This window comes from Lethenteron reissneri, unplaced genomic scaffold, assembly GCF_015708825.2.
Source record: "Lethenteron reissneri isolate LAM-NWPU_2019-01 unplaced genomic scaffold, ASM1570882v1 scaffold_1877, whole genome shotgun sequence".
In the NCBI taxonomy this organism is placed as follows: Eukaryota; Metazoa; Chordata; class Hyperoartia; order Petromyzontiformes; family Petromyzontidae; genus Lethenteron; species Lethenteron reissneri.
The window spans coordinates 19,288-43,024 of NW_026891638.1; the positions used below are offsets into that span (position 1 = coordinate 19,288).

At 56.4% G+C, this 23,737-nt stretch overlaps 1 protein-coding gene across 1 annotated transcript in view; it reads left to right on the plus strand.

Annotated features, from left to right (window-relative positions):
• SPEN (spen family transcriptional repressor) overlaps positions 1 to 23,206 on the plus strand; it is a gene marked incomplete at both ends in the record, with an annotated part of 38,915 nt that extends 15,709 nt beyond the window's left edge. The window contains 6 exons of the mRNA XM_061547647.1: positions 6,354 to 7,118; positions 11,591 to 11,808; positions 12,844 to 13,044; positions 15,671 to 15,822; positions 20,014 to 20,139; positions 23,093 to 23,206. Of these exons, the coding sequence (XP_061403631.1) occupies positions 6,354 to 7,118; positions 11,591 to 11,808; positions 12,844 to 13,044; positions 15,671 to 15,822; positions 20,014 to 20,139; positions 23,093 to 23,206 (1,576 nt within the window). The remainder of the gene's footprint in view (positions 1 to 6,353; positions 7,119 to 11,590; positions 11,809 to 12,843; positions 13,045 to 15,670; positions 15,823 to 20,013; positions 20,140 to 23,092) is intronic.
• Between the last annotated feature and the right edge of the window lie 531 nt (positions 23,207 to 23,737).

Genomic DNA, 23,737 nt, shown 5'->3' on the forward strand with positions numbered 1-23,737 from the left:
GATAAACCACTCGCCCTCTGGTCTACCAAGCTGTACTCGGATATCGGGGCGGATAAACCACTCACCCTCTGGTCTACCAAGCTGTACTCGGATATCGGGATGGATAAACCACTCACCCTCTGGTCTACCAACCCGTACTCGGATATCAGGGCGGATAAACCACTCGCCCTCTGGTCTACCAAGCCGTACTCGGATATCGGGATGGATAAACCACTCGCCCTCTGGTCTGTCAAGCCGTGCTCGGATATCGGGATGGATAAACCACTCACCCTCTGGTCTACCAACCCGTGCTCGGATATCGGGATGGATAAACCACTCACCCTCTGGACTACCAAGTTGTACTCGGATATCGGGATGGATAAACCACTCACCCTCTGGTCTGCCAAGCCGTGCTCGGATATCGGGATGGATAACCTCACTCCCTCAGTGGTCCTGGCAAGCCTCGTCTCGGATATTGCGTTCGGCGCCCTGGGGTTAGCGGCTCGCTACGAAGACTCGTTTTGGCGGATGCCGGGGGTGGTAGCCGCCACCCGACGGCTTCCGGATATCGGGACCAAAATCTTCCAACGAGGTGTTTCCGTCGCAAGGGATCGTGGTGGCGCGGGGGTGGAGTGATGGGGGTGAGAGAGTGCGAGAGAGACACAGATTGCAGTGATCGAGGGCAGCCATCGATTTTTGCCGGCCGATATCCGCCCGGCAATCCTCGGCCATCGCGACGGAGTGCGGAGTTTGGATTGAAACGGCCGAAGGGGAGGAGGTGGTGGTTGCGGCGGTGGTGGTGGTGGTGGCGGCGGTGGTGGCGGTGGTGAAACGGCGATACCGCTCGCCACTCTCGCACTCTCTTCGCTGGTTGGGGGCCCCCCCCCCGAAATTAAAGCTTTGGCTGACTGGACCGCCCCCGGGGAAAGCCCGTCGCTCGCCCTCCGCAAGAAGAGGGAGTGGTGGTGGTGGTGGTGGTCGTTTCTCGGCCCTTTGCGATGAGAATCGCCATCGGGAGGGAGGGGGAGAGGGGGCAGAGCGAATGAGCTGTGGGGGTCACGGCGAAGGTTTTCTCCCGCCGTCAGATCGTCGTCCTCGTCGTCCACCACCACCTCGTCCTCCGCTACCCCTGTAGTCCCCTCACATCCCTCCACCCACCCCCCCCAACATCCGCCTTGTCTAGAGCGGTACCGGCCGCCTGCATCGATCGCAGGTTAGTGACTGCATCCACCACCGCCGCCACCACCGCCACCACCACTGTCGCGGCCTCGCTTACAACCCCACTCATTGAGGTGCCTTGTCTGTCGTGTGGCGGTGAGAGTTGGGGGTGGGTGAGGGGGGGAGTTAGAGGGGGGGGGGGGTAGATGATGAAGGGGCCAGAATGGTGAGAGGCTGAGAGAGTAGAGAGTAGAGCGGGGAGAGTACAACAGAGACCGTGAGAGAGGGGGAGAGGTAGGGAGAGTGGGCCAGAGTGTGAGAGAGTAGAGAGAGGGGGAGGAGAGTACAACAGAGACCGTGAGAGAGGGGGAGAGGTAGGGAGAGTGGGCCAGAGTGTGAGAGAGTAGAGAGAGAGGGGGAGGAGAGTACAACAGAGACCGTGAGAGAGGGAAGAGGTAGGGAGAGTTGCCAGAGGGTGAGAGGGTGAGAGAGAGAGTAGAGAGAGGGGTACAACGGAGAGAGTGAGAGAGGGGAGAGGTAGGGAGAGTTGCCAGAGCGTGAGAGAGCGTAGAGAGAGAGGGGGAGTGTACAACGGAGACCGTGAGAGAGGGGAGAGGTAGGGAGAGTGGGCCACAGGCTGAGAGAGTAGAGAGAGAGGGGGGGAGGGTACAACGGAGAGAGGGGAGAGTTGCCAGAGGGTGAGAGGGTGAGAGAGAGAGTAGAGAGAGGGGTACAACGGAGAGAGTGAGAGAGGGGAGAGGTAGGGAGAGTGGGCCAGAGTGTGAGAGAGCGTAGAGAGATAGGGGGGGTGTACTACGGGGAGAGTGAGAGGAGAGCAAAGGAGAGAGAGAGAGAGTTTTAATAATGATTTACGAATCTAATAAACTATTTTAATCTTGTACTCTTAGTTTGTTCGGTAAAGTCACGTAGGTAAAAAATGAAATTAAAATTTATAAAAGTAATGATAGAAATAAAATATCAAAATCACGACGTTTCGGAGGCAACACAAGTCTCCGTCATCAGGTGGGACTGTCACAGCTGAATTAACTGGATTCAACTTCTTGGTTCTTTCGGTAAAGTCATCACGTAGAAGGGAAATAATAAAATCATAAAAATAAAACGTGATAAAATACAATTCTCACGACGTTTCGGCCACAACGCAAGCAGCCGTCCTCAGGTGAAGACCAGGTCTGTCGTGAAGACAGCGTCTGAATGAGTCTTTCCGACAGACCTGCTCTTCACCTGAGGACGGCTGCTTGTGTTGTGGCCGAAACGTCGTGAGAATTATTTTATTATGTTTTATTTTTATTTTATTATTTCCCTTCTTCGTGACTTTACCGAAAGAACCAAGAAGTACCTGTCAAAATAAGATGGTACAAATATGTGTAGTTAAATCTTGTTTTGCATGGTTAATAACATATTTCCAATGATTACTCAGTTTGTACCCATCATCACGGTTTGAGTTATGTCTGTGTTTGTATATCTGGATGGCCTCGTGTACAAACCTTTGATGGTAGCCAGGAGGTTTGCGTATATTTTGAAAGCGTGTACTGTACGCGCTACTCATATTGCAAGACCTCGCTCGTTTATCAAATTAATATTTATTTAAATTTGTTTGCTCTTCTTCAATTCGAGATGATGTTCTACTCTTTGGGTCTTTCGGTAAAGTCACGTAGAAAGAAAATAAATGAATTGTTCATTTTCTTTACCACATAGATTTTTTTTTTAAATAAACACATTCTCCTGCGGAGGGAGCTGGTAGGAACGTTGGGTTGCTCGGTCAATGGCCAGGGTGTCCCACCTGATGACGGAGACTTGTGTTGCCTGCGAAACGTCGTGATTAAATCCTTTATATTAAGTTCGCTTGCTTGCTTAGGACCGTGCAAATCTTTCGGTCGTTTTTTAACCCACTTCCTGTGATCCAATCGAGCTGACATTTTGCACACAGGCTCGTTGTGCGTGACAATTAATGTTCGTGAAAATTTGTTATCCAAAATTTTACCCTTTTTAGGACAAAAATATTATATTTAATTACCAATTGCTTAATGGTGCAATGCAATCATCTGACCCATAGGTGGCAGCCATCTCAAGCCAGAGGACGAGAGGACTCTAGCCGCCACGCATATAAAGGATTTCTAGTGAAAAACTTTGTTTTTACGGGTTTACTTGTTTTTTAATTTATTTCTATTATCACTTTCATTAATTTTAAATTCATTTTTTACCTACGTGACTTTACCCAAAAAACTAATAGTATGAATCCTTGCAGTCACGAAAGCTTCAAATCTATTTTTTATCTTACGAGCGGGGGTGTAAGGCCCCACGGCTGAGCAATGTGTCGAAAAAGCGGCGTGGCTATCGGTTAGTGATGGCTCAACACAGAAGTGGCTGATGCAGTCACGAGCACGTGGCAAAATCTAATCATCTGTCCGCGTTTACGATGCACGGAGACCCCGGGGAGACAAAACTCACCGATGTTTTATTTGACCAGGTTACGGGCCCACTGAGCTGGCTGCCACGAGTTATGCCTCAACCCAAGTGACTTTTGCCACGTGGGAATTTCTAGCAGCAAAGCGCGTGATGTCGATTCCGAACGTGGAGGGATAAACCAGAGGACCCGGAGACAAATCCGTGCGACCACGGAGAGAGAGAGAGAGGGAGACACGCAAACTCCAACTATACAGCAGCATGCATCAGGGTTGGGATCGAACCCATGACCTGCGTACCAGGCGAGGTAGTTAACATCTCATCAGGGTTGGGATCGAACCCACGACCTCCTGCGTACCAGGCGAGGGAGTTAACATCTCATCAGGGTCCGGATCGAACCCACAATCTCCTGCATACCAGGCGAGGTCGTCAACATCTTATCAGGGTCGGGATCGAACCCACGACCTCCTGTATACCAGGCGAGGTAGTTAACATCTCATCAGGGTTGGGATCGAACCCGCGACCTCCTGCGTACCAGGCGAGGTAGTTAACATCTCATCAGGGCCAGGATCGAACCCACGACCTCCTACATACCAGGCGAGGTAGTTAACATCTCGTCAGGGTTGGAATCGAACCCACGACCTCCTGCGTACCAGGCGAGGTAGTTAACATCTCGTCAGGGTCGGAATCGAACCCACGACCTCCTGTGTACCAGGTGAGGTAGTCAACATCTCATCAGGGTCGGGATCGAACCCACGACCTCCTGTGTACCAGGTGAGGTAGTCAACATCTCATCAGGGTCGGGATCGAACCCACGACCTCCTGCATACCAGGCGAGGTAGTTAACATCTCATCAGGGTCGGGATCGAACCCACGACCTCCTGTGTACCAGGTGAGGTAGTCAACATCTCATCAGGGTCGGGATCGAACCCACGACCTCCTGCGTACCAGGCGAGGTAGTTAACATCTCATCAGGGTCGGGATCGAACCCACGACCTCCTGCGTACCAGGAGAGGTAGTTGACATCTCATCAGTGTTGGGATCGAACCCACGACCTCCTACATACCAGGCGAGGTAGTTAACATCTCGTCAGGGTCGGGATCGAACCCAAGACCTCCTGCGTACCAGACATTCAGACGCTGTCTTCCCGACAGACCTGTTCTTCGCCTGAGGACGGCTGCTTGCGTTGTGGCCGAAACGTGAGAATTATTTTACAAAGTTTTATTTTTTTTATTTCATTATTTCCCTTCTACGTGATGACTTTACCGAAAGAACCAAGAAGATGAATCCCTGCAGTCACGAAAGCTTTGAATCGAAATTTAAAGGCACCGTATTTACCGGCTAATTCTTCCGAGCTACCTTTACCCTGTACCCTTTACCTTACACCTTGGCATGTCGACACCTTCACCTTTACCCTTTTACCCGGTGAAAAGGGTAAATTACCTTACCATGCCGAGGTCTAGTGCGTAGCCAGCCGGGCCGATAGGAACTGCCGGGATTTTATTGAAGAGTAATTTCTCTCTTGTTGTTGTTGTTGTTGTTGCTGTTGTTGTTGTCGCGTTTGCTCCGTTGTGCCCGCCCGCCCCGCACTTGCGATTAGCGCGCGGTGGGCTACTTCGCGCCGTGCGGAAGACGCTCCGTTTCGTACGCGGCCGGCGAGCAAATTGGGGGGTGGGGGTTGGGGAGGGTGTTGTTCACTCGGCGGTGAGGTTGATTGACGGAGATTTGGGTCGTAATTACTGGTGTCGTGTGTTGGCGTGTGTGTGCGTTGGTGTACGTTGATGTGTGCGAGTGTGTGTGTGTGTGTGTGTGCGCTAGTGTATGTTGATGTGTGCTAGTGTGTGTGTGCGAGTGTGTGTGTGTGTGCGCTAGTGTATGTTGATGTGTGCTAGTGTGTGTGTGTGCGAGTGTGCGTTAGTGTGTGTGTGCTAGTGTGTGTGTGCGAGTGTGCGTTAGTGTGTATGTCTGTGTGTGTTAGTGTGTGTGTGTGTGTGCGCGAGTGTGTGTGTGTGTGTGCTAGTGTGCGTTAGTGTGTATGTCTGTGTGCGTGTGTTGGTGTGTGTGCTAGTGTGCGTTAGTGTGCATGTTTGTGTGTGTTAGTGTGTGTGTGTGCTAGTGTGCGTTAGTGTGTATGTCTGTGTGCGTGTTGGTTTGTGTGCTAGTGTGCGTTAGTGTGTATATCTGTGTGTGTTAGTGTGTATGTCTGTGTGCGTGTTGGTTTGTGTGCTAGTGTGCGTTAGTGTGTATGTTTGTGTGTGTTAGTGTGTGTGTGTGCTAGTGTGCGTTAGTGTGTATATCTGTGTGTGTTAGTGTGTGTGTGTGCTAGTGTGCGTTAGTGTGTATGTCTGTGTGTGTGTTAGCGGGGAGGGGTAGTGCAGCGCTACGCTGCGCTACGAACCAGGCGACCCGAGTTCGATTTCCCGCTCACGGCCAACACCAGTGACGATTATCTGAACCGGTCCTGGGCCTCCCCTAGATCGACTCAGCCTGAAACGAGTACCCGGTGCGATGTGTAGCAAACATCGCCACTGGGGAGACATCGGACCACACAGCAGCAGTAGACTCACACAGAAACAGCTGCTCCATGACCTGTCGTGACCCCACCCCTTCTCCCACGCGACCCCCACGCGACCCCCACGCGACCCCCACGCGACCCCCACGCGACCCCCACGCGACCCCCACGCGACCCCCACGCGACCCCCACGCGACCCCCACGCGACCCCCAGCGACCCCCAGCGACCTCCCGCGACCGCCCTCTGACTGACCACGTGACCCGGCGTTTCTCCGCCCAGGCACCTGGATCGCAGCGGCGCCTACGACCCGTACCACGGCGCCGGCGGCGGCGCCGGCGGCACCAGCAGCAGCAGCCGGGGCGGCGGCGGCGCCGGCGGCGCCGGCTACGAGCTGGACTACTACCGGGAGAGCTCACGCCCAGGAAACTACTACGGTGCCGGCTCCCGCACCGGCGGGGGGGGGCAGCGCTACGACGGGGGGCCATCCGGCGGGGGAGCGCCGTTGCCCCCGGCGATGGGCGGCGGGGGGGGGCCGGCGCTGCCCCCCCCGCTGGCGCCGCCGCGCTACCGGGACGGTTACCGTGACGATGGCGGCGTCGGCGGCGGCGCGGCCGCGTCGTCATCGTCGTCTTCCGGTGGTGGCGGTGGCGGTGGTGGCGGCTCGAAGGAGAAGCTGGCGCTGGCGCGGAGCCGGCGCCGGAGGGAGCGAGGCTACCAGCACGGGCGCAGCCGCTCGCCGGCGCAGCAGCAGCAGCAGCACCAGCAGCAGCAGCAGCAGCAGCAGAGGCATCACCGGCATCACCACAGCAGGCACCGCCACCAGCACCACAATCATCACCACCACCACCCGCCGCGCCAGCAGCAACAGCAGCAGCAGCAACAGCAGCAGCAGAGGCACCGTCACCACCACCAGCAGCAGCAGCAGCGCCAGCAGCAGCCGCAGCAGCGGGTGGCACGGCTGTCACGCTCGCGCCACTCCACCACTCGCTCGTGTTCCTCATCCAGCGACAGCAACTCCAGCTCCACGTCCAGCTCGTCGGACAGGTGACGGGGGGGAGGGGGGGGGCTAGCGGGGGGGGGGGGGGTGTCTCGAGACTCGGGCAGAATGGGTCTCAGCGACTTCTGCTTAGTGACGACGGTGGTGGCGGTGGTGGTCCTGTTGTGGGTGGCGGTGGTGGTGGCGGTGGTGGCGGTGGTGGTGGTGGTCCTGTTGTGGGGGGCGATGGTGGTGGCGGTGGTGGTCCTGTTGTGGGGGGCGGTGGTGGTGGCGGTGATGGTGGCGATGGCGGTGGTGGCGGTGGTGAGGGTGGTGGTGGTGGTGGCGGTGGTGGTGATGGCGGCGGTGGTGGTGGTGGTGGCGATCAGCGTCTGGACGAGTCTCAGCGTCTGATGGCCTGAATCTAAGTTGTCTTGTTGTTGTGGTTGTTGTTGTTGACTTGCATCCCACTGGGATTTTTGCACACAGTGTTGGTGTGTAACGCTGCTTTTTCTGCAATATTTTGCCGTCTTTTCTTGGATTTTCTCTTTGCACAAAGTCACATGGTCACTTGAAGATGTTTTCTTGTTCACGTTTTAGTTTTTTGTTTGTTGCGGTTGCACCCGATTCAAGAGCCCAATGGCTCACAGGGCTACACCTAATACATGAACTTGAGATGAAATCAACTTGAACTAGAGGAGTCTCAGCATCTCAGAGTCTCAGCCAGAGATCGCAACCGGGTATCCGATACCCGTACCCTACCCGATACCCGACCGGGTACGGGTAGACCGTGAGTCACCGTTTGTCACTCATTTCCCAACGTCTTGTCTCTTCTCACAATTCAAGTTCCTAGAATCAACCCACCCGCGCCTGCAACATGGCTTCATCCCAGAGGTCGCAATCAGGTACCCGATACCCGTACCCTACCCGATACTCGGCCGGGTACGGGTAGCCGGATATCGGGTAGGGTACAGGTAGCCGTTTGCAACCCTGGTGCGGCCGGGTACGGGTAGGGTACGGGTAGGGTACGGGTAGGCCGTGAGTCACTGGTGAGTCGCCGTTTGTCACTCATTTCGAGTAGGGTACGGGTACGGGTAGGCCGTGAGTCACTGGTGAGTCACCGTTTGTCACTCATTTCGAGTAGGGTACGGGTACAGGTAGGCCGTGAGTCACTGGTGAGTCGCCGTTTGTCACTCATTTCGAGTAGGGTACGGGTACGGGTAGGCCGTGAGTCACTGGTGAGTCACCGTTTGTCACTCATTTCGAGTAGGGTACGGGTAGGCCGTGAGTCACTGGTGAGTCGCCGTTTGTCACTCATTTCGAGTAGGGTACGGGTACGGGTAGGCCGTGAGTCACTGGTGAGTCACCGTTTGTCACTCATTTCGAGTAGGGTACGGGTACGGGTAGGCCGTGAGTCACTGGTGAGGCACCGTTTGTCACTCATTTCGAGTAGGGTACGGGTAGGCCGTGAGTCACTGGTGAGTCACCGTTTGTCACTCATTTCGAGTAGGGTACGGGTACGGGTAGGCCGTGAGTCACTGGTGAGTCACCGTTTGTCACTCATTTCGAGTAGGGTACGGGTAGGCCGTGAGTCACTGGTGAGTCGCCGTTTGTCACTCATTTCGAGTAGGGTACGGGTAGGCCGTGAGTCACTGGTGAGTCACCGTTTGTCACTCATTTCGAGTAGGGTACGGGTAGGCCGTGAGTCACTGGTGAGTCACCGTTTGTCACTCATTTCGAGTAGGGTACGGGTACGGGTAGGCCGTGAGTCACTGGTGAGTCACCGTTTGTCACTCATTTCGAGTAGGGTACGGGTACGGGTAGGCCGTGAGTCACTGGTGAGTCACCGTTTGTCACTCATTTCGAGTAGGGTACGGGTACAGGTAGGCCGTGAGTCACTGGTGAGTCGCCGTTTGTCACTCATTTCGAGTAGGGTACGGGTAAAGGTAGGCCGTGAGTCACTGGTGAGTCACCGTTTGTCACTCATTTCGGGTAGGGTACGGGTACGGGTAGGCCGTGAGTCACTGGTGAGTCACCGTTTGTCACTCATTTCGAGTAGGGTACGGGTACGGGTAGGCCGTGAGTCACTGGTGAGTCACCGTTTGTCACTCATTTCGAGTAGGGTACGGGTACGGGTAGGCCGTGAGTCACTGGTGAGTCACCGTTTGTCACTCATTTCGAGTAGGGTACGGGTACGGGTAGGCCGTGAGTCACTGGTGAGTCACCGTTTGTCACTCATTTCGAGTAGGGTACGGGTAGGCCGTGAGTCACTGGTGAGTCGCCGTTTGTCACTCATTTCGAGTAGGGTACGGGTAGGCCGTGAGTCACTGGTGAGTCACCGTTTGTCACTCATTTCGAGTAGGGTACGGGTAGGCCGTGAGTCACTGGTGAGTCACCGTTTGTCACTCATTTCGAGTAGGGTACGGGTACGGGTAGGCCGTGAGTCACTGGTTAGTCACCGTTTGTCACTCATTTCGAGTAGGGTACGGGTACCCGTTTGCGACCCTGGTGCGGCCGGGTACGGGTAAGGAATCAAAACCCGTTTGCGACCTCTGCTCACAGGGCAAAACCTACTAAATGAACTCGAAATGAAATGAACTCGAACTAGAGGAGTCTCAGCGTCTCAGCCTGCAGAGTGTGTCGGAGTCTACAAGCGCGCTTGACTTACCCTACACCAGTGTAGCATGTCAGAGTGTCAGCCTGCAGTGTGTAGGAGTCTACAAGCGCGCTTGACTTACCCTTCACCAGTGTAGCATGTCAGAGTCTCAGCCTGCAGAGTGTAGGAGTCTACAGGCGCGCTTGACTTACCCTACACCAGTGTAGCATGTCAGAGTCTCAGCCTGCAGTGTGTAGGAGTCTACAAGCGCGCTCGGCTTACCCTACACCCGCGGAGCGTGTCAGAGTGTCAGCCTGCAGTGTGTAGGAGTCTACAGGCGCGCTTGACTTACCCTACACCAGCGGAGCGTGTCAGAGTCTCAGCCTGCAGAGTGTAGGAGTCTACAAGCGCGCTTGACTTACCCTACACCAGCGGAGCGTGTCACAGTCTCAGCCTGCAGTGTGTAGGAGTCTACAAGCCCGCTTGACTTACCCTACACCAGTGCAGCGTGTCAGAGTCTCAGCCTGCAGTGTGTAGGAGTCTACAAGCCCGCTTGGCTTACCCTACACCAGCGTAGCGTGTTAGAGTCTCAGCCTGCAGTGTGTAGGAGTCTACAAGCGCGCTTGACTTACCCTACACCAGTGCAGCGTGTCAGAGTCTCAGCCTGCAGAGTGTGTAGGAGTCTACAAGCGCGCTTGACTTACCCTACACCAGTGCAGCGTGTCAGAGTCTCAGCCTGCAGTGTGTAGGAGTCTACAAGCCCGCTTGACTTACCCTACACCAGTGCAGCGTGTCAGAGTCTCAGCCTGCAGTGTGTAGGAGTCTACAAGCGCGCTTGGCTTACCCTACACCAGCGCAGCGTGTCAGTGTCAGCCTGCAGAGTGTAGGAGTCTACAAGCGCGCTTGACTTACCCTACACCAGTGTAGCGTGTCAGAGTGTCAGCCTGCAGTGTGTAGGAGTCTACAAGCGCTTGACTTACCCTACACCAGTGTAGCGTGTCAGAGTCTCAGCCTGCAGTGTGTAGGAGTCTACAAGCGCGCTTGACTTACCCTACACCAGTGTAGCGTGTCAGAGTGTCAGCCTGCAGTGTGTAGGAGTCTACAGGCGCGCTTGACTTACCCTACACCAGTGTAGCGTGTCAGAGTCTCAGCCTGCAGTGTGTAGGAGTCTACAAGCGCTTGACTTACCCTACACCAGTGTAGCGTGTCAGAGTCTCAGCCTGCAGTGTGTAGGAGTCTACAGGCGCGCTTGACTTACCCTACACCAGTGCAGCGGGTCAGAGTCTCAGCCTGCAGTGTGTAGGAGTCTACAAGCGCGCTTGGCTTACCCTACACCAGTGTAGCGTGTCAGTGTCAGCCTGCAGTGTGTAGGAGTCTACAAGCGCGCTTGGCTTACCCTACACCAGTGTAGCGTGTCAGAGTCTCAGCCTGCAGTGTGTAGGAGTCTACAAGCGCGCTTGACTTACCCTACACCAGTGTAGCGTGTCAGTGTCAGCCTGCAGTGTGTAGGAGTCTACAAGCGCGCTTGACTTACCCTACACCAGCGCAGCGTGTCAGAGTCTCAGCCTGCAGTGTGTAGGAGTCTACAAGCGCGCTTGACTTACCCTACACCAGTGTAGCATGTCAGAGTGTCAGCCTGCAGTGTGTAGGAGTCTACAAGCGTGCTTGGCTTACCCTTCACCAGTGTAGCGTGTCAGTGTCAGCCTGCAGTGTGTAGGAGTCTACAAGCGCGCTTGGCTTACCCTACACCAGTGCAGCGTGTCAGAGTCTCAGCCTGCAGTGTGTAGGAGTCTACAAGCACGCTTGACTTACCCTACACCAGCGGAGCGTGTCAGAGTGTCAGCCTGCAGTGTGTAGGAGTCTACAAGCGCGCTTGGCTTACCCTACACCAGCGCAGCGAGGGAGCCCCTCTGTTCACGATCCACCCTTCCATCTCGCCCGCAGTGACAGCAGCAGCTCGTCCAGCGACGTGTCGCCCGCCCGCTCCGTTCCCTCGGCCGCCGTCGCCGCTCCTCCACCGCTCCCGGCGCTACCGCCGGCACTACCGCCGGTGTTGCCGGCGGCAACGACGGGTCCGCTGGGTTTGGGCGCCGGCGACGCGGCGGACGAACCACGGAAGAGCTTCGGGATCCGCGTGCACAACCTGCCGGTTCGCTCCACCGGTGAGGTGGAGCACGTTCGCTTGTCAATCGTCAGCTCGCCCTCGCTTGCTCGCTCACTCACCCTCGCTCGGCACTCGCTCACTCACCCTCGCTCACCCTCACTCACTCACCCTCGCTCACCCTCCCTTGTCAGCTCGCTCACCCTTCCTCCCTCACCCTCCCTCGCTCACCCTCACTCACCCTCGCTCACCCCTCACTCACCCTCACCGGTCCGCTCCACCGGTGAGGTGGAGCACGTTCGCTCGGCGCTCGCTCACTCACGCTCGCTTGATCACCCTCACTCGCACCCTCACTCGCTCACCCTCACTCACCCAGCACTCACTCACCCTCGCTCACTCTCGCTTACCCCTCACTCACTCACCCTCACTCACCCTCACTCACCCTCCCTTGTCAGCTCGCTCACCCTCGCTCACCCCTCACTCACCCTCACCCTCCCTCGCTCACCCCTCACTCACCCTCACTCACTCACACTCACCCCCACTCACCCTCACTCACCCTCGCTCACCACTCACTCACCCTCACTCACCACTCACCCTCCACTCACCCTCACTCACCCCTCACTCACCACTCACTCACCACTCACTCACACTCACCCTCGCTCACCACTCACTCACCCTCACTCACCACTCACTCACCCCTCACTCACCCTCCACTCACACTCACCCTCCACTCACCCTCACTCACCCCTCACTCATCAGCTCACTCACCCTTCCTCGCTCACTCACCTCTCACTCACCCTCACTCACTCCTCACTCCCCCCTCACTCACTCTCACTCACTCACTCGTCAGCTTGCTCACCCCCACTCACCCTCGCTCACTCACCCTCACTCACCACTCGTTCACCCTCGCTCACCCTCACTCACTCCTCACTCCCCCCTCACTCCCCTCTCACTCACTCTCACTCACCCTCACTCACCCCTCACCCTCACTCGTCAGCTTGCTCACCCTCGCTCACCCTCCCTCACCCTCCCTCTGCTCACCCATGCTCGCTCACCCCTCTGCTCACCCCTCTGCTCACCCCCCTACCCCCCTTAGACTCGAGCTTGAAGGACGGCCTCTTCCACGAGTTCAAGAAACACGGCAAGGTCACCTCGGTGCAGATCCACGGTGCCGGTGAGGAGCGCTCCGGCCTGGTGTTCTTCCGGCAGCCTGAAGACCGCGAGAAGGCACTCTGCGCCTCCAAGGGGAAGCTATTCTTCGGCATGCAGATCGACGTCACAGCCTGGGACGGGCCCGGTACGCGGTCGCTCGGTCGCTCGCTCAGTCAGTCGCTTGCTCGCTCACTCACTCGGTCACTCGCTCACTCGCTCACTCACTTATTCGGTCGCTCGCTCAGTCAGTCACTCGCTCGCTTGGTCACTCACTCAGTCACTCACTCAGTCACTCACTCAATGGCTCAGTCGTTCGCTCTGCGCCTCCAAGGGGAAGCTCTTCTTCGGCATGCAGATCGACGTCACGGCCTGGGACGGGCCCGGTACGCGGTCGCTCGGTCGCTCGCTCAGTCAGTCGCTCGCTCGCTCACTCGGTCACTCAGTCACTCACTCGCTCAGTCAGTCGCTCGCTCACTCAGTCAGTCGCTCACTCACTCGGTCACTCACTCAGTCGGTCACTCACTCACTCGGGCAGTCACTCGGTCACTCACTCGGTCAGTCACTCAGTCACTCACTCGGTCACTCACTCGGTCACTCGATCGGTCGCTCGCTCAGTCGGTCACTCACTCAGTTGGTCACTCACTCACTCGGTCAGTCACTCGGTCAGTCACTCGGTCAGTCACTCGGTCAGTCACTCGGTCGCTCACTCGGTCGCTCAGTCGCTCGGTCACTCACTTACTCGGTCACTCGCTCAGTCAGTCGCTCGCTCACTTCGCTCACTCGGTCACTCAGTCGGTCACTCACTCGCTCGGTCACTCAGTCAGTCGCTCAGTCAGTCGCTCACTCGCTCGCTTGGTCACTCACTCAGTCACTCACTCAATGGCTCAGTCGTTCACTCTGCGCCTCCAAGGGGAAGCTCTTCTTAGGCATGCAGATCGACGTCACAGCCTGGGACGGGCCCGGTACGCGGTCGATCGGTCGCTCGCTCAGTCAGTCGCTCGCTCGCTCACTCGGTCACTCAGTCGGTCACTTGCTCACTTACTCGGTCACTCGCTCAGTCGGTCGCTCGCTCACTTACTCGGTCACTCGCTCAGTCGGTCGCTCGCTCACTTACTCGGTCACTCACTCACTCGGTCACTCGCTCACTTACTCGGTCACTCGCTCAGTCGGTCGCTCGCTCGCTCACTCGGTCACTCACTCGGTCACTCGGTCACTTACTCGGTCACTCGCTCAGTCAGTCGCTCGCTCGCTCACTCGGTCACTCAGTCGGTCACTCGCTCACTTACTCGGTCACTCGCTCACTCGGTCACTCGCTCGCTCACTCGGTCACTCAGTCGGTCACTCGCTCACTTACTCGGTCACTCGCTCAGTCGGTCGCTCGCTCGCTCACTCGGTCACTCAGTCGGTCACTCGCTCACTTACTCGGTCACTCGCTCAGTCGGTCACTCGCTCACTTACTCGGTCACTCACTCACTCGGTCACTCGCTCACTTACTCGGTCACTCGCTCAGTCGGTCGCTCGCTCGCTCACTCGGTCACTCACTCGGTCACTCACTCGGTCACTCCCTCACTTACTCGGTCACTCACTCAGTCAGTCGCTCGCTCGCTCACTCGGTCACTCAGTCGGTCACTCGCTCACTTACTCGGTCACTCGCTCAGTCGGTCGCTCGCTCGCTCACTCGGTCACTCAGTCGGTCACTCGCTCAGTCACTCACTCACTCACTCGGTCAGTCACTCGGTCAGTCACTCGGCCAGTCACTCACTCGGTCACTCACTTGGTCGCTCACTCGGTCGCTCACTCAATGGCTCAGTCGTTCGCTCTGCGCCTCCAAGGGGAAGCTCTTCTTCGGCATGCAGATCGACGTCACGGCCTGGGACGGGCCCGGTACGCGGTCGATCGGTCGCTCGCTAAGTCAGTCGCTCGCTCGCTCACTCACTCGGTCACTCGGTCACTCAGTCGGTCACTCAGTCGGTCACTCACTCACTCGGTCACTTACTCGGTCACTCGCTCAGTCGCTCGCTCAGTCAGTCGCTCACTTACTCACTCGGTCACTCGCTCGGTCGCTCACTCGGTCACTCACTCGGTCACTCGATCGGTCGCTCGCTTGCTCGCTCAGTCGCTCGCTCGGTCGCTTGGTCACTCACTCACTCGGTCACTCACTTACTCGGTCACTCGCTCAGTCAGTCGCTCGCTCGCTCAGTCAGTCGCTCGCTCACTCACTCACTCACTCGCTCGCTCAGTCGCTCACTCGGTCACTCAGTCGGTCACTCACTCACTCGCTTGGTCACTCACTTACTCGGTCACTCGCTCAGTCAGTCGCTCACTCACTCACTCGCTCGGTCACTCACTTACTCGGTCGCTCGCTGAGTCAGTTGCTCACTCACTCGCTCAGTCACTCACTCACTCGGTCACTCACTCACTCAGTCACTCACTCGGTCGGTCACTTACTCACTCGGTCACTCACTCGGTCGCTCACTCGCTTGGTCACTCACTCACTCGCTTACTCACTCGCTCACTCGCTTGGTCACTCACTCGCTTGGTCACTCACTCACTCGGTTACTCACTCACTCACTCGCTTGGTCACTCACTCGCTCAGTCACTCACTCACTCACTCGGTTACTCACTCGCTCAGTCACTCACTCACTCGCTCACTCGCTCATCACACGGTCCGGGTACAATGTCACTGCCACGGTAACGATCGTACCCACGCGGTAACGGCCGTACCCACGGCAACGGCCGTACCCACGGTAACGACCCCCGCCGTTGCGTAGAGACGGAGAGCGAGAACGAGCTGCGTCCGCTGGACGACCGCATCGACGAGTTCCACCCCAAGGCGACGCGCACGCTGTTCATCGGCAACCTGGAGAAGAGCACCACCTACGACGACCTGTACTCCATCTTCCAGAGATTCGGGGAGATCGTGGTGAGGGAGCTGTCATCACCACCACAATCATCACCACCACCATCACCACAACAACCATCATCATCACAACAACCACCACCATCATCACAACAACCATCACCATCATCACAACAACCATCATCATCACCTACGACGACCTGTACTCCATCTTCCAGAGATTCGGGGAGATCGTGGTGAGGGAGCTGTCATCACCACCACAATCATCACCACCACCATCACCACAACAACCATCATCATCACAACAACCATCACTACCATCATCATCACAACAACCATCACTACCATCATCATCACAACAACCATCATCATCATCACCTACGACGACCTGTACTCCATCTTCCAGAGATTCGGGGAGATCGTGGTGAGGGAGCTGTCATCACCACCACAATCATCACCACCACCATCACCACAACAACCATCATCATCACAACAACCATCACCATCATCACAACAACCATCATCATCATCACCTACGACGACCTGTACTCCATCTTCCAGAGATTCGGGGAGATCGTGGGGAGGGAGCTGTCATCACCACCACAATCATCACCACCACCATCACCACAACAACCATCATCATCACAACAACCATCACTACCATCATCATCACAACAACCATCATCATCATCACCTACGACGACCTGTACTCCATCTTCCAGAGATTCGGGGAGATCGTGGTGAGGGAGCTGTCATCACCACCACAATCATCACCACCACCATCACCACAACAACCATCATCATCACAACAACCATCACCATCATCACAACAACCATCATCATCATCACCTACGACGACCTGTACTCCATCTTCCAGAGATTCGGGGAGATCGTGGTGAGGGAGCTGTCATCACCACCACAATCATCACCACCACCATCACCACAACAACCATCATCATCACAACAACCATCACCATCATCACAACAACCATCATCATCATCACCTACGACGACCTGTACTCCATCTTCCAGAGATTCGGGGAGATCGTGGTGAGGGAGCTGTCATCACCACCACAATCACCACAACAACCATCATCATCACAACAACCATCACCATCATCACAACAACCATCATCATCATCACCTACGACGACCTGTACTCCATCTTCCAGAGATTCGGGGAGATAGTGGTGAGGGAGCTGCCACCACCACAATCATCACCACTACAACCACCACCATCACAATCATCACAATCATCACAACCACCACAACCACCACCATCACAACAACCATCATCATCATCACCTACGACGACCTCTACTCCATCTTCCAGAGATTCGGGGAGATCATGGTGAGGGAGCCACCACCACCACAACAACCACTACAACCAATCATCACCACTACCACCACCATCACAACAACCACCATCATCACAACAACCACCATCATCACAACAACAACCATCATCATCATCACCTACAACGACCCCTACTCCATCTTCCAGAGATTTGGGGAGATAGTGGTGAGGGAGCCACCACCACCACAACCACCACCACAATCACCACAACCATCACAACAATCATCATCATCACCACCACTACGACTACCACCATCACAACAACCATCATCATCATCACCTACGACGACCTGTACTCCATCTTCCAGAGATTCGGGGAGATCGTGATGAGGGAACCACCACCACTACAATCATCACTACAACCACCACAACCACCACTACCACCATCACAACAACCACCATCACAACAACCATCATCATCACCACCACTACGACTACCACCATCACAACAACCATCATCATCATCATCACCTACGATGGCCTCTACTCCATCTTCCAGAGATTCGGGGAGATATTGGTGAGGGAGCCGCCACCACCACCACAACAACCGCCATCACTACCACAAGCGTCATAACCAACACAACCAATCATCATCACCACTACCACAACCATCACAACCACCACAACTCCGTGTCTCTAACCCCGTGTGTCTCTAACCGCGTGTCTCTCACCCCGTGTCTCTAACCGCGTGTCCTCTGACCCCGTGTGTCTCACCCCGTGTCTCCGTGTCTCTCACCCCGTGTCTCTAACCGCGTGTCCTCTGACCCCGTGTGTCTCACCCCGTGTCTCCGTGTCTCTAACCCCGTGTCTCTAACCGCGTGTCCTCTGACCCCGTGTGTCTCACCCCGTGTCTCCGTGTCTCTCACCCCGTGTCTCTAACCGTGTGTCCTCTGACCCCGTGTGTCTCACCCCGTGTCTCCGTGTCTCTCACCCCGTGTCTCTAACCGCGTGTCCTCTGACCCCTTGTGTCTCACCCCGTGTCTCCGTGTCTCTAACCCCGTGTCTCTAACCGCGTGTCCTCTGACCCCGTGTGTCTCACCCCGTGTCTCCGTGTCTCTCACCCCGTGTCTCTAACCGCGTGTCCTCTGACCCCGTGTGTCTCACCCCGTGTCTACCGTGTCTCTAACCCGTGTCTCTAACCGCGTGTCCTCTGACCCCGTGTGTCTCACCCCGTGTCTCCGTGTCTCTAACCCCGTGTCTCTAACCGCGTGTCCTCTGACCCCGTGTGTCTCACCCCGTGTCTCCGTGTCTCTAACCCCGTGTCTCTAACCGCGTGTCCTCTGACCCCGTGTGTCTCACCCCGTGTCTCCGTGTCTCTAACCCCGTGTCTCTAACCGCGTGTCCTCTGACCCCGTGTGTCTCACCCCGTGTCTCCGTGTCTCTCACCCCGTGTCTCTAACCGCGTGGTCCTCTGACCCCGTGTGTCTCACCCCGTGTCTCCGTGTCTCTAACCCCGTGTCTCTAACCCGCGTGTCCTCTGACCCCGTGTGTCTCACCCGTGTCTCCGTGTCTCTAACCCCGTGTCTCTAACCGCGTGTCCTCTGACCCCGTGTGTCTCACCCCGTGTCTCCGTGTCTCTAACCCCGTGTCTCTAACCCGCGTGTCCTCTGACCCCGTGTGTCTCACCCCGTGTCTCCGTGTCTCTAACCCCGTGTCTCTAACCGCGTGTCCTCTGACCCCGTGTGTCTCACCCCGTGTCTCCGTGTCTCTCACCCCGTGTCTCTAACCGCGTGTCCTCTGACCCCGTGTGTCTCACCCCGTGTCTCCGTGTCTCTCACCGCGTGTCTCTAACCGCGTGTCCTCTGACCCCGTGTGTCTCACCCCGTGTCTCCGTGTCTCTCACCCCGTGTCTCTAACCGCGTGTCCTCTGACCCCGTGTGTCTCACCCCGTGTCTCCGTGTCTCTAACCCCGTGTCTCTAACCGCGTGTCCTCTGACCCCGTGTGTCTCACCCCGTGTCTCCGTGTCTCTAACCCCGTGTCTCTAACCGCGTGTCCTCTGACCCCGTGTGTCTCACCCCGTGTCTCCGTGTCTCTAACCCCGTGTCTCTAACCGCGTGTCCTCTGACCCCGTGTGTCTCACCCCGTGTCTCCGTGTCTCTCACCCCGTGTCTCTAACCGCGTGTCCTCTGACCCCGTGTGTCTCACCCCGTGTGTCTCCCGTGTCTCTAACCCCGTGTTCTCTAACCGCTGTTCCTCTGACCCCGTGTGTCTCGACCCCGTGTCTCCGTGTCCTTCTCACCCCCGTGTCTCTAACCGCGTGTCCTCTGACCCCGTGTGTCTCACCCCGGGTCCTCCGTGTCTCTAACCCCGTGTCTCTAACCCCGTGTCTCGCACCCCGTGTCTCGCACCCCGTGTCTCGCACCCCGTGTCTCTCTCCCCGTGTCTCTCACCCCGTGTCTCTCTACCCCGTGTTCTCTCACCCCGTGTCTCTCTACCCCGTGTCTCTCTACCCCGTGTCTCTCTCCCCGTGTCTCTCACCCCGTGTCTCTCTACCCCGTGTCTCTCTACCCCGTGTCCTCTCACCCCGTGTCCTCCATGTCCTCTAACCCCCCCCGTGGTCTACTCTCCCCGTCGTGTCTACCCCGTGTCTCCGTGTCTCTAACCCCAGTGTCCTCTAACCGGCGTGTCCCTCTGACCCCTGGTGTCTCCCCCGTGTCTCCGTGTCCTCTAAACCCCGGTCTCTAACCGCGTGTCCTCTGACCCCGTGTGTCTCACCCCGTGTCTCCGTGTCTCTAACCCCGTGTCTCTAACCGCGTGTCCTCTGACCCCGTGTGTCTCACCCCGTGTCTCCGTGTCTCTCACCCCGTGTCTCTAACCGCGTGTCCTCTGACCCCGTGTGTCTCACCCCGTGTCTCTAACCGCGTGTCCTCTGACCCCGTGTGTCTCGGCGTTGCAGGACATAGACATCAAGAAGGTGAACGGTATCCCCCAGTACGCCTTCCTGCAGTTCTGCGACATCACGAGTGTGTGCAAGGCCATCAAGAAGATGGACGGCGAATACCTGAGCAACAATCGACTCAAGGTACTCAAGGGACTCAAGGGACTCAAGGGACTCGAGGTGTGCCGCGGGGTGGGATTCCGTGCGGAGGTCCCGCCTGCCTGCGCTGCGGACTGCAGGCGGTGCGGCGTTTCTGTGGTGCGGCCTGTGTGTGTGGGTGTGGGAGTGTGTGTGCGAGTGGGTGTGTGTGAGAGTGGGTGAGGTAGTGGGTGAGTGGGTGAGTGAGTGAATGTGTGTGTGTGTGTGAGTGTGTAAGCGAGTGAGCGTGTGTATGAGTGTGTGTGTGAGTGTGTAAGCAAGTGAGTGAGCGAGTGTGAGTGAGCGAGTGTGTAAGCGAGTGAGTGAGTGTGTGAGTGAGTGTGTGAGTGTGTGAGTGAGTGTGTCAGCTAGTGAGAGTGAGTGTGTGAGTGTGTGAGTGAGTGTGTCAGCTAGTGAGTGTGTGTAAGCGAGTGTGTGTGTGTGTGAGTGAGTGTGTGAGTGAGTGTGTGAGTGTGTGAGTGAGTGTGTCAGCTAGTTAGAATGAGTGTGTGTAAGCGAGTGAGTGAGTGAGTGGGTGAGTGAGTGGGTGAGGTAGTGGGTGAGTGGGTGAGGTAGTGGGTGAGTGAATGTGTGTGAGTGTGAGTGAATGAGTGAGCGATTGTGTGAGTGTATGAGTGTGTGTGTGAGTGAGTGTGTGAGTGTGTCAGCTAGTGAGTGTGTCAGCTAGTGAGTGTGTCAGCTAGTGAGTGTGTGCGTGAGTGTGTAAGCGAGTGAGTGTGTGTGTGAGTGAGTGAGTGGGTGAGTGAGTGGGTGAGGTAGTGGGTGAGTGGGTGAGGTAGTGGGTGAGTGAGTGAATGTGTGTGAGTGAATGAGTGAGCGATTGTGTGAGTGTATGAGTGTGTGTGTGAGCGAGTGTGAGTGTGTCAGCTAGTGAGTGTGTCAGCTAGTGAGTGTGTAGGCGAGTGAGTGTGTGTGTGGGTGAGTGAGTGGGTGAGGTAGTGGGTGAGTGGGTGAGGTAGTGGGTGAGTGAGTGAATGTGTGTGAGTGTGAGTGAATGAGTGAGCGATTGTGTGAGTGTATGAGTGTGTGTGTGAGTGTGTCAGCTAGTGAGTGTGTCAGCTAGTGAGTGTGTGCGTGAGTGTGTAAGCGAGTGAGTGTGTGTGAGTGAGTGAGTGGGTGAGTGAGTGGGTGAGGTAGTGGGTGAGTGGGTGAGGTAGTGGGTGAGTGAGTGAATGTGTGTGAGTGTGAGTGAATGAGTGAGCGATTGTGTGAGTGTATGAGTGTGTGTGTGAGTGAGTGTGTGAGTGTGTCAGCTAGTGAGTGTGTCAGCTAGTGAGTGTGTCAGCTAGTGAGTGTGTCAGCTAGTGAGTGTGTGCGTGAGTGTGTAAGCGAGTGAGTGTGTGTGTGAGTGAGTGAGTGGGTGAGTGAGTGGGTGAGGTAGTGGGTGAGTGGGTGAGGTAGTGGGTGAGTGAGTGAATGTGAGTGAATGAGTGAGCGATTGTGTGAGTGTATGAGTGTGTGTGTGAGTGAGTGTGTGAGTGTGTCAGCTAGTGAGTGTGTCAGCTAGTGAGTGTGTCAGCTAGTGAGTGTGTCAGCTAGTGAGTGTGTGCGTGAGTGTGTAAGCGAGTGAGTGTGTGTGAGTGAGTGAGTGGGTGAGTGAGTGGGTGAGGTAGTGGGTGAGTGGGTGAGGTAGTGGGTGAGTGAGTGAATGTGTGTGAGTGTGAGTGAATGAGTGAGCGATTGTGTGAGTGTATGAGTGTGTGTGTGAGTGAGTGTGAGTGTGTCAGCTAGTGAGTGTGTCAGCTAGTGAGTGTGTGCGTGAGTGTGTAAGCGAGTGAGTGTGTGTGTGAGTGAGTGAGTGGGTGAGTGAGTGGGTGAGGTAGTGGGTGAGTGGGTGAGGTAGTGGGTGAGTGAGTGAATGTGTGTGAGTGTGAGTGAATGAGTGAGCGATTGTGTGAGTGTATGAGTGTGTGTGTGAGTGTGTCAGCTAGTGAGTGTGTCAGCTAGTGAGTGTGTGCGTGAGTGTGTAAGCGAGTGAGTGTGTGTGTGAGTGAGTGAGTGGGTGAGTGAGTGGGTGAGGTAGTGGTGAGTGGGTGAGGTAGTGGGTGAGTGAGTGAATGTGTGTGAGTGTGAGTGAATGAGTGAGCGATTGTGTGAGTGTATGAGTGTGTGTGTGAGTGAGTGTGAGTGTGTCAGCTAGTGAGTGTGTCAGCTAGTGAGTGTGTGCGTGAGTGTGTAAGCGAGTGAGTGTGTGTGTGAGTGAGTGAGTGGGTGAGTGAGTGGGTGAGGTAGTGGGTGAGTGGGTGAGGTAGTGGGTGAGTGAGTGAATGTGTGTGAGTGTGAGTGAATGAGTGAGCGATTGTGTGAGTGTATGAGTGTGTGTGTGAGTGTGTCAGCTAGTGAGTGTGTCAGCTAGTGAGTGTGTGCGTGAGTGTGTAAGCGAGTGAGTGTGTGTGTGAGTGAGTGAGTGAGTGGGTGAGTGAGTGGGTGAGGTAGTGGGTGAGTGGGTGAGGTAGTGGGTGAGTGAATGAATGTGTGTGAGTGTGAGTGAATGAGTGAGCGATTGTGTGAGTGTATGAGTGTGTGTGTGAGTGAGTGTGTGTGAGTGTGTGTGTGAGTGTGTCAGCTAGTGAGTGTGTCAGCTAGTGAGTGTGTGCGTGAGTGTGTAAGCGAGTGAGTGTGTGTGAGTGAGTGGGTGAGTGGGTGAGTGAGTGGGTGAGGTAGTGGGTGAGTGGGTGAGGTGGTGGGTGAGTGAATGAATGTGTGTGAGTGTGAGTGAATGAGTGAGCGATTGTGTGAGTGTATGAGTGTGTGTGTGAGTGAGTGTGTGTGAGTGAGTGTGTGAGTGTGTCAGCTAGTGAGTGTGTCAGCTAGTGAGTGTGTAAGCGAGTGAGCGTGAGTGGCCGTGCTAGCCCACCCACCCACCCACCCCCCCTTGTGCGCACCACAGCGCTCGCCCCGACGTCCTGTGAACGTTACGTGTTGTGTGTGGTCTCAGCTGGGCTTCGGCAAGAGCATGCCAACGACATGCGTGTGGCTGGACGGACTCAACGCCAGCGTCACGGAGCAGTACCTCACGCGCCAGTTCTCACGCTTCGGACCGATACTCAAGGTACTGACCACGGGGGGGTGGTGGTGGTGGTGGGGGGGTGGTGGTGGGTGGGGGGTGGTGGTGGGGGGTGGGGGGTGGTGGTGTGGGGGGTGGTGGTGGGGGAGGGTGGGGGGGGAGGTGGTGGTGGTGGTGGGAGTGGTAGTACTACTACTACTCCCACCACCACCACTACTACTACTCCCACCACCACCACCACTACTCCTGTAGTAGTAGTGGTGGTGGTGGTGGTGGGAGTAGTAGTAGTGGTGGTGGTGGGAGTAGTGGTGGTGGTGGTGGTGTGGGGGGTGGTGTGGGGTGGTGTGGGGGGTGGGGGGTGGTGTGGGGGGTGGTGGTGTGGGGGGTTGTGGTGGTGGTGGTGTGGGGGGTGGTGGTGGTGTGGAGGGGGGTGTGTTAGTGGTGGTGTGGGGGGTGGTGGTGTGGGGGGTGGGAGTAGTGGTGGCGGTGGTGGTGGTTGGAGTAGTGTTGGTGGTGGTGGGATTAGTAGTTGTGGTGGGAGTAGTGGTGGTGGTGGTGGGATTAGTGGTGGTGGTG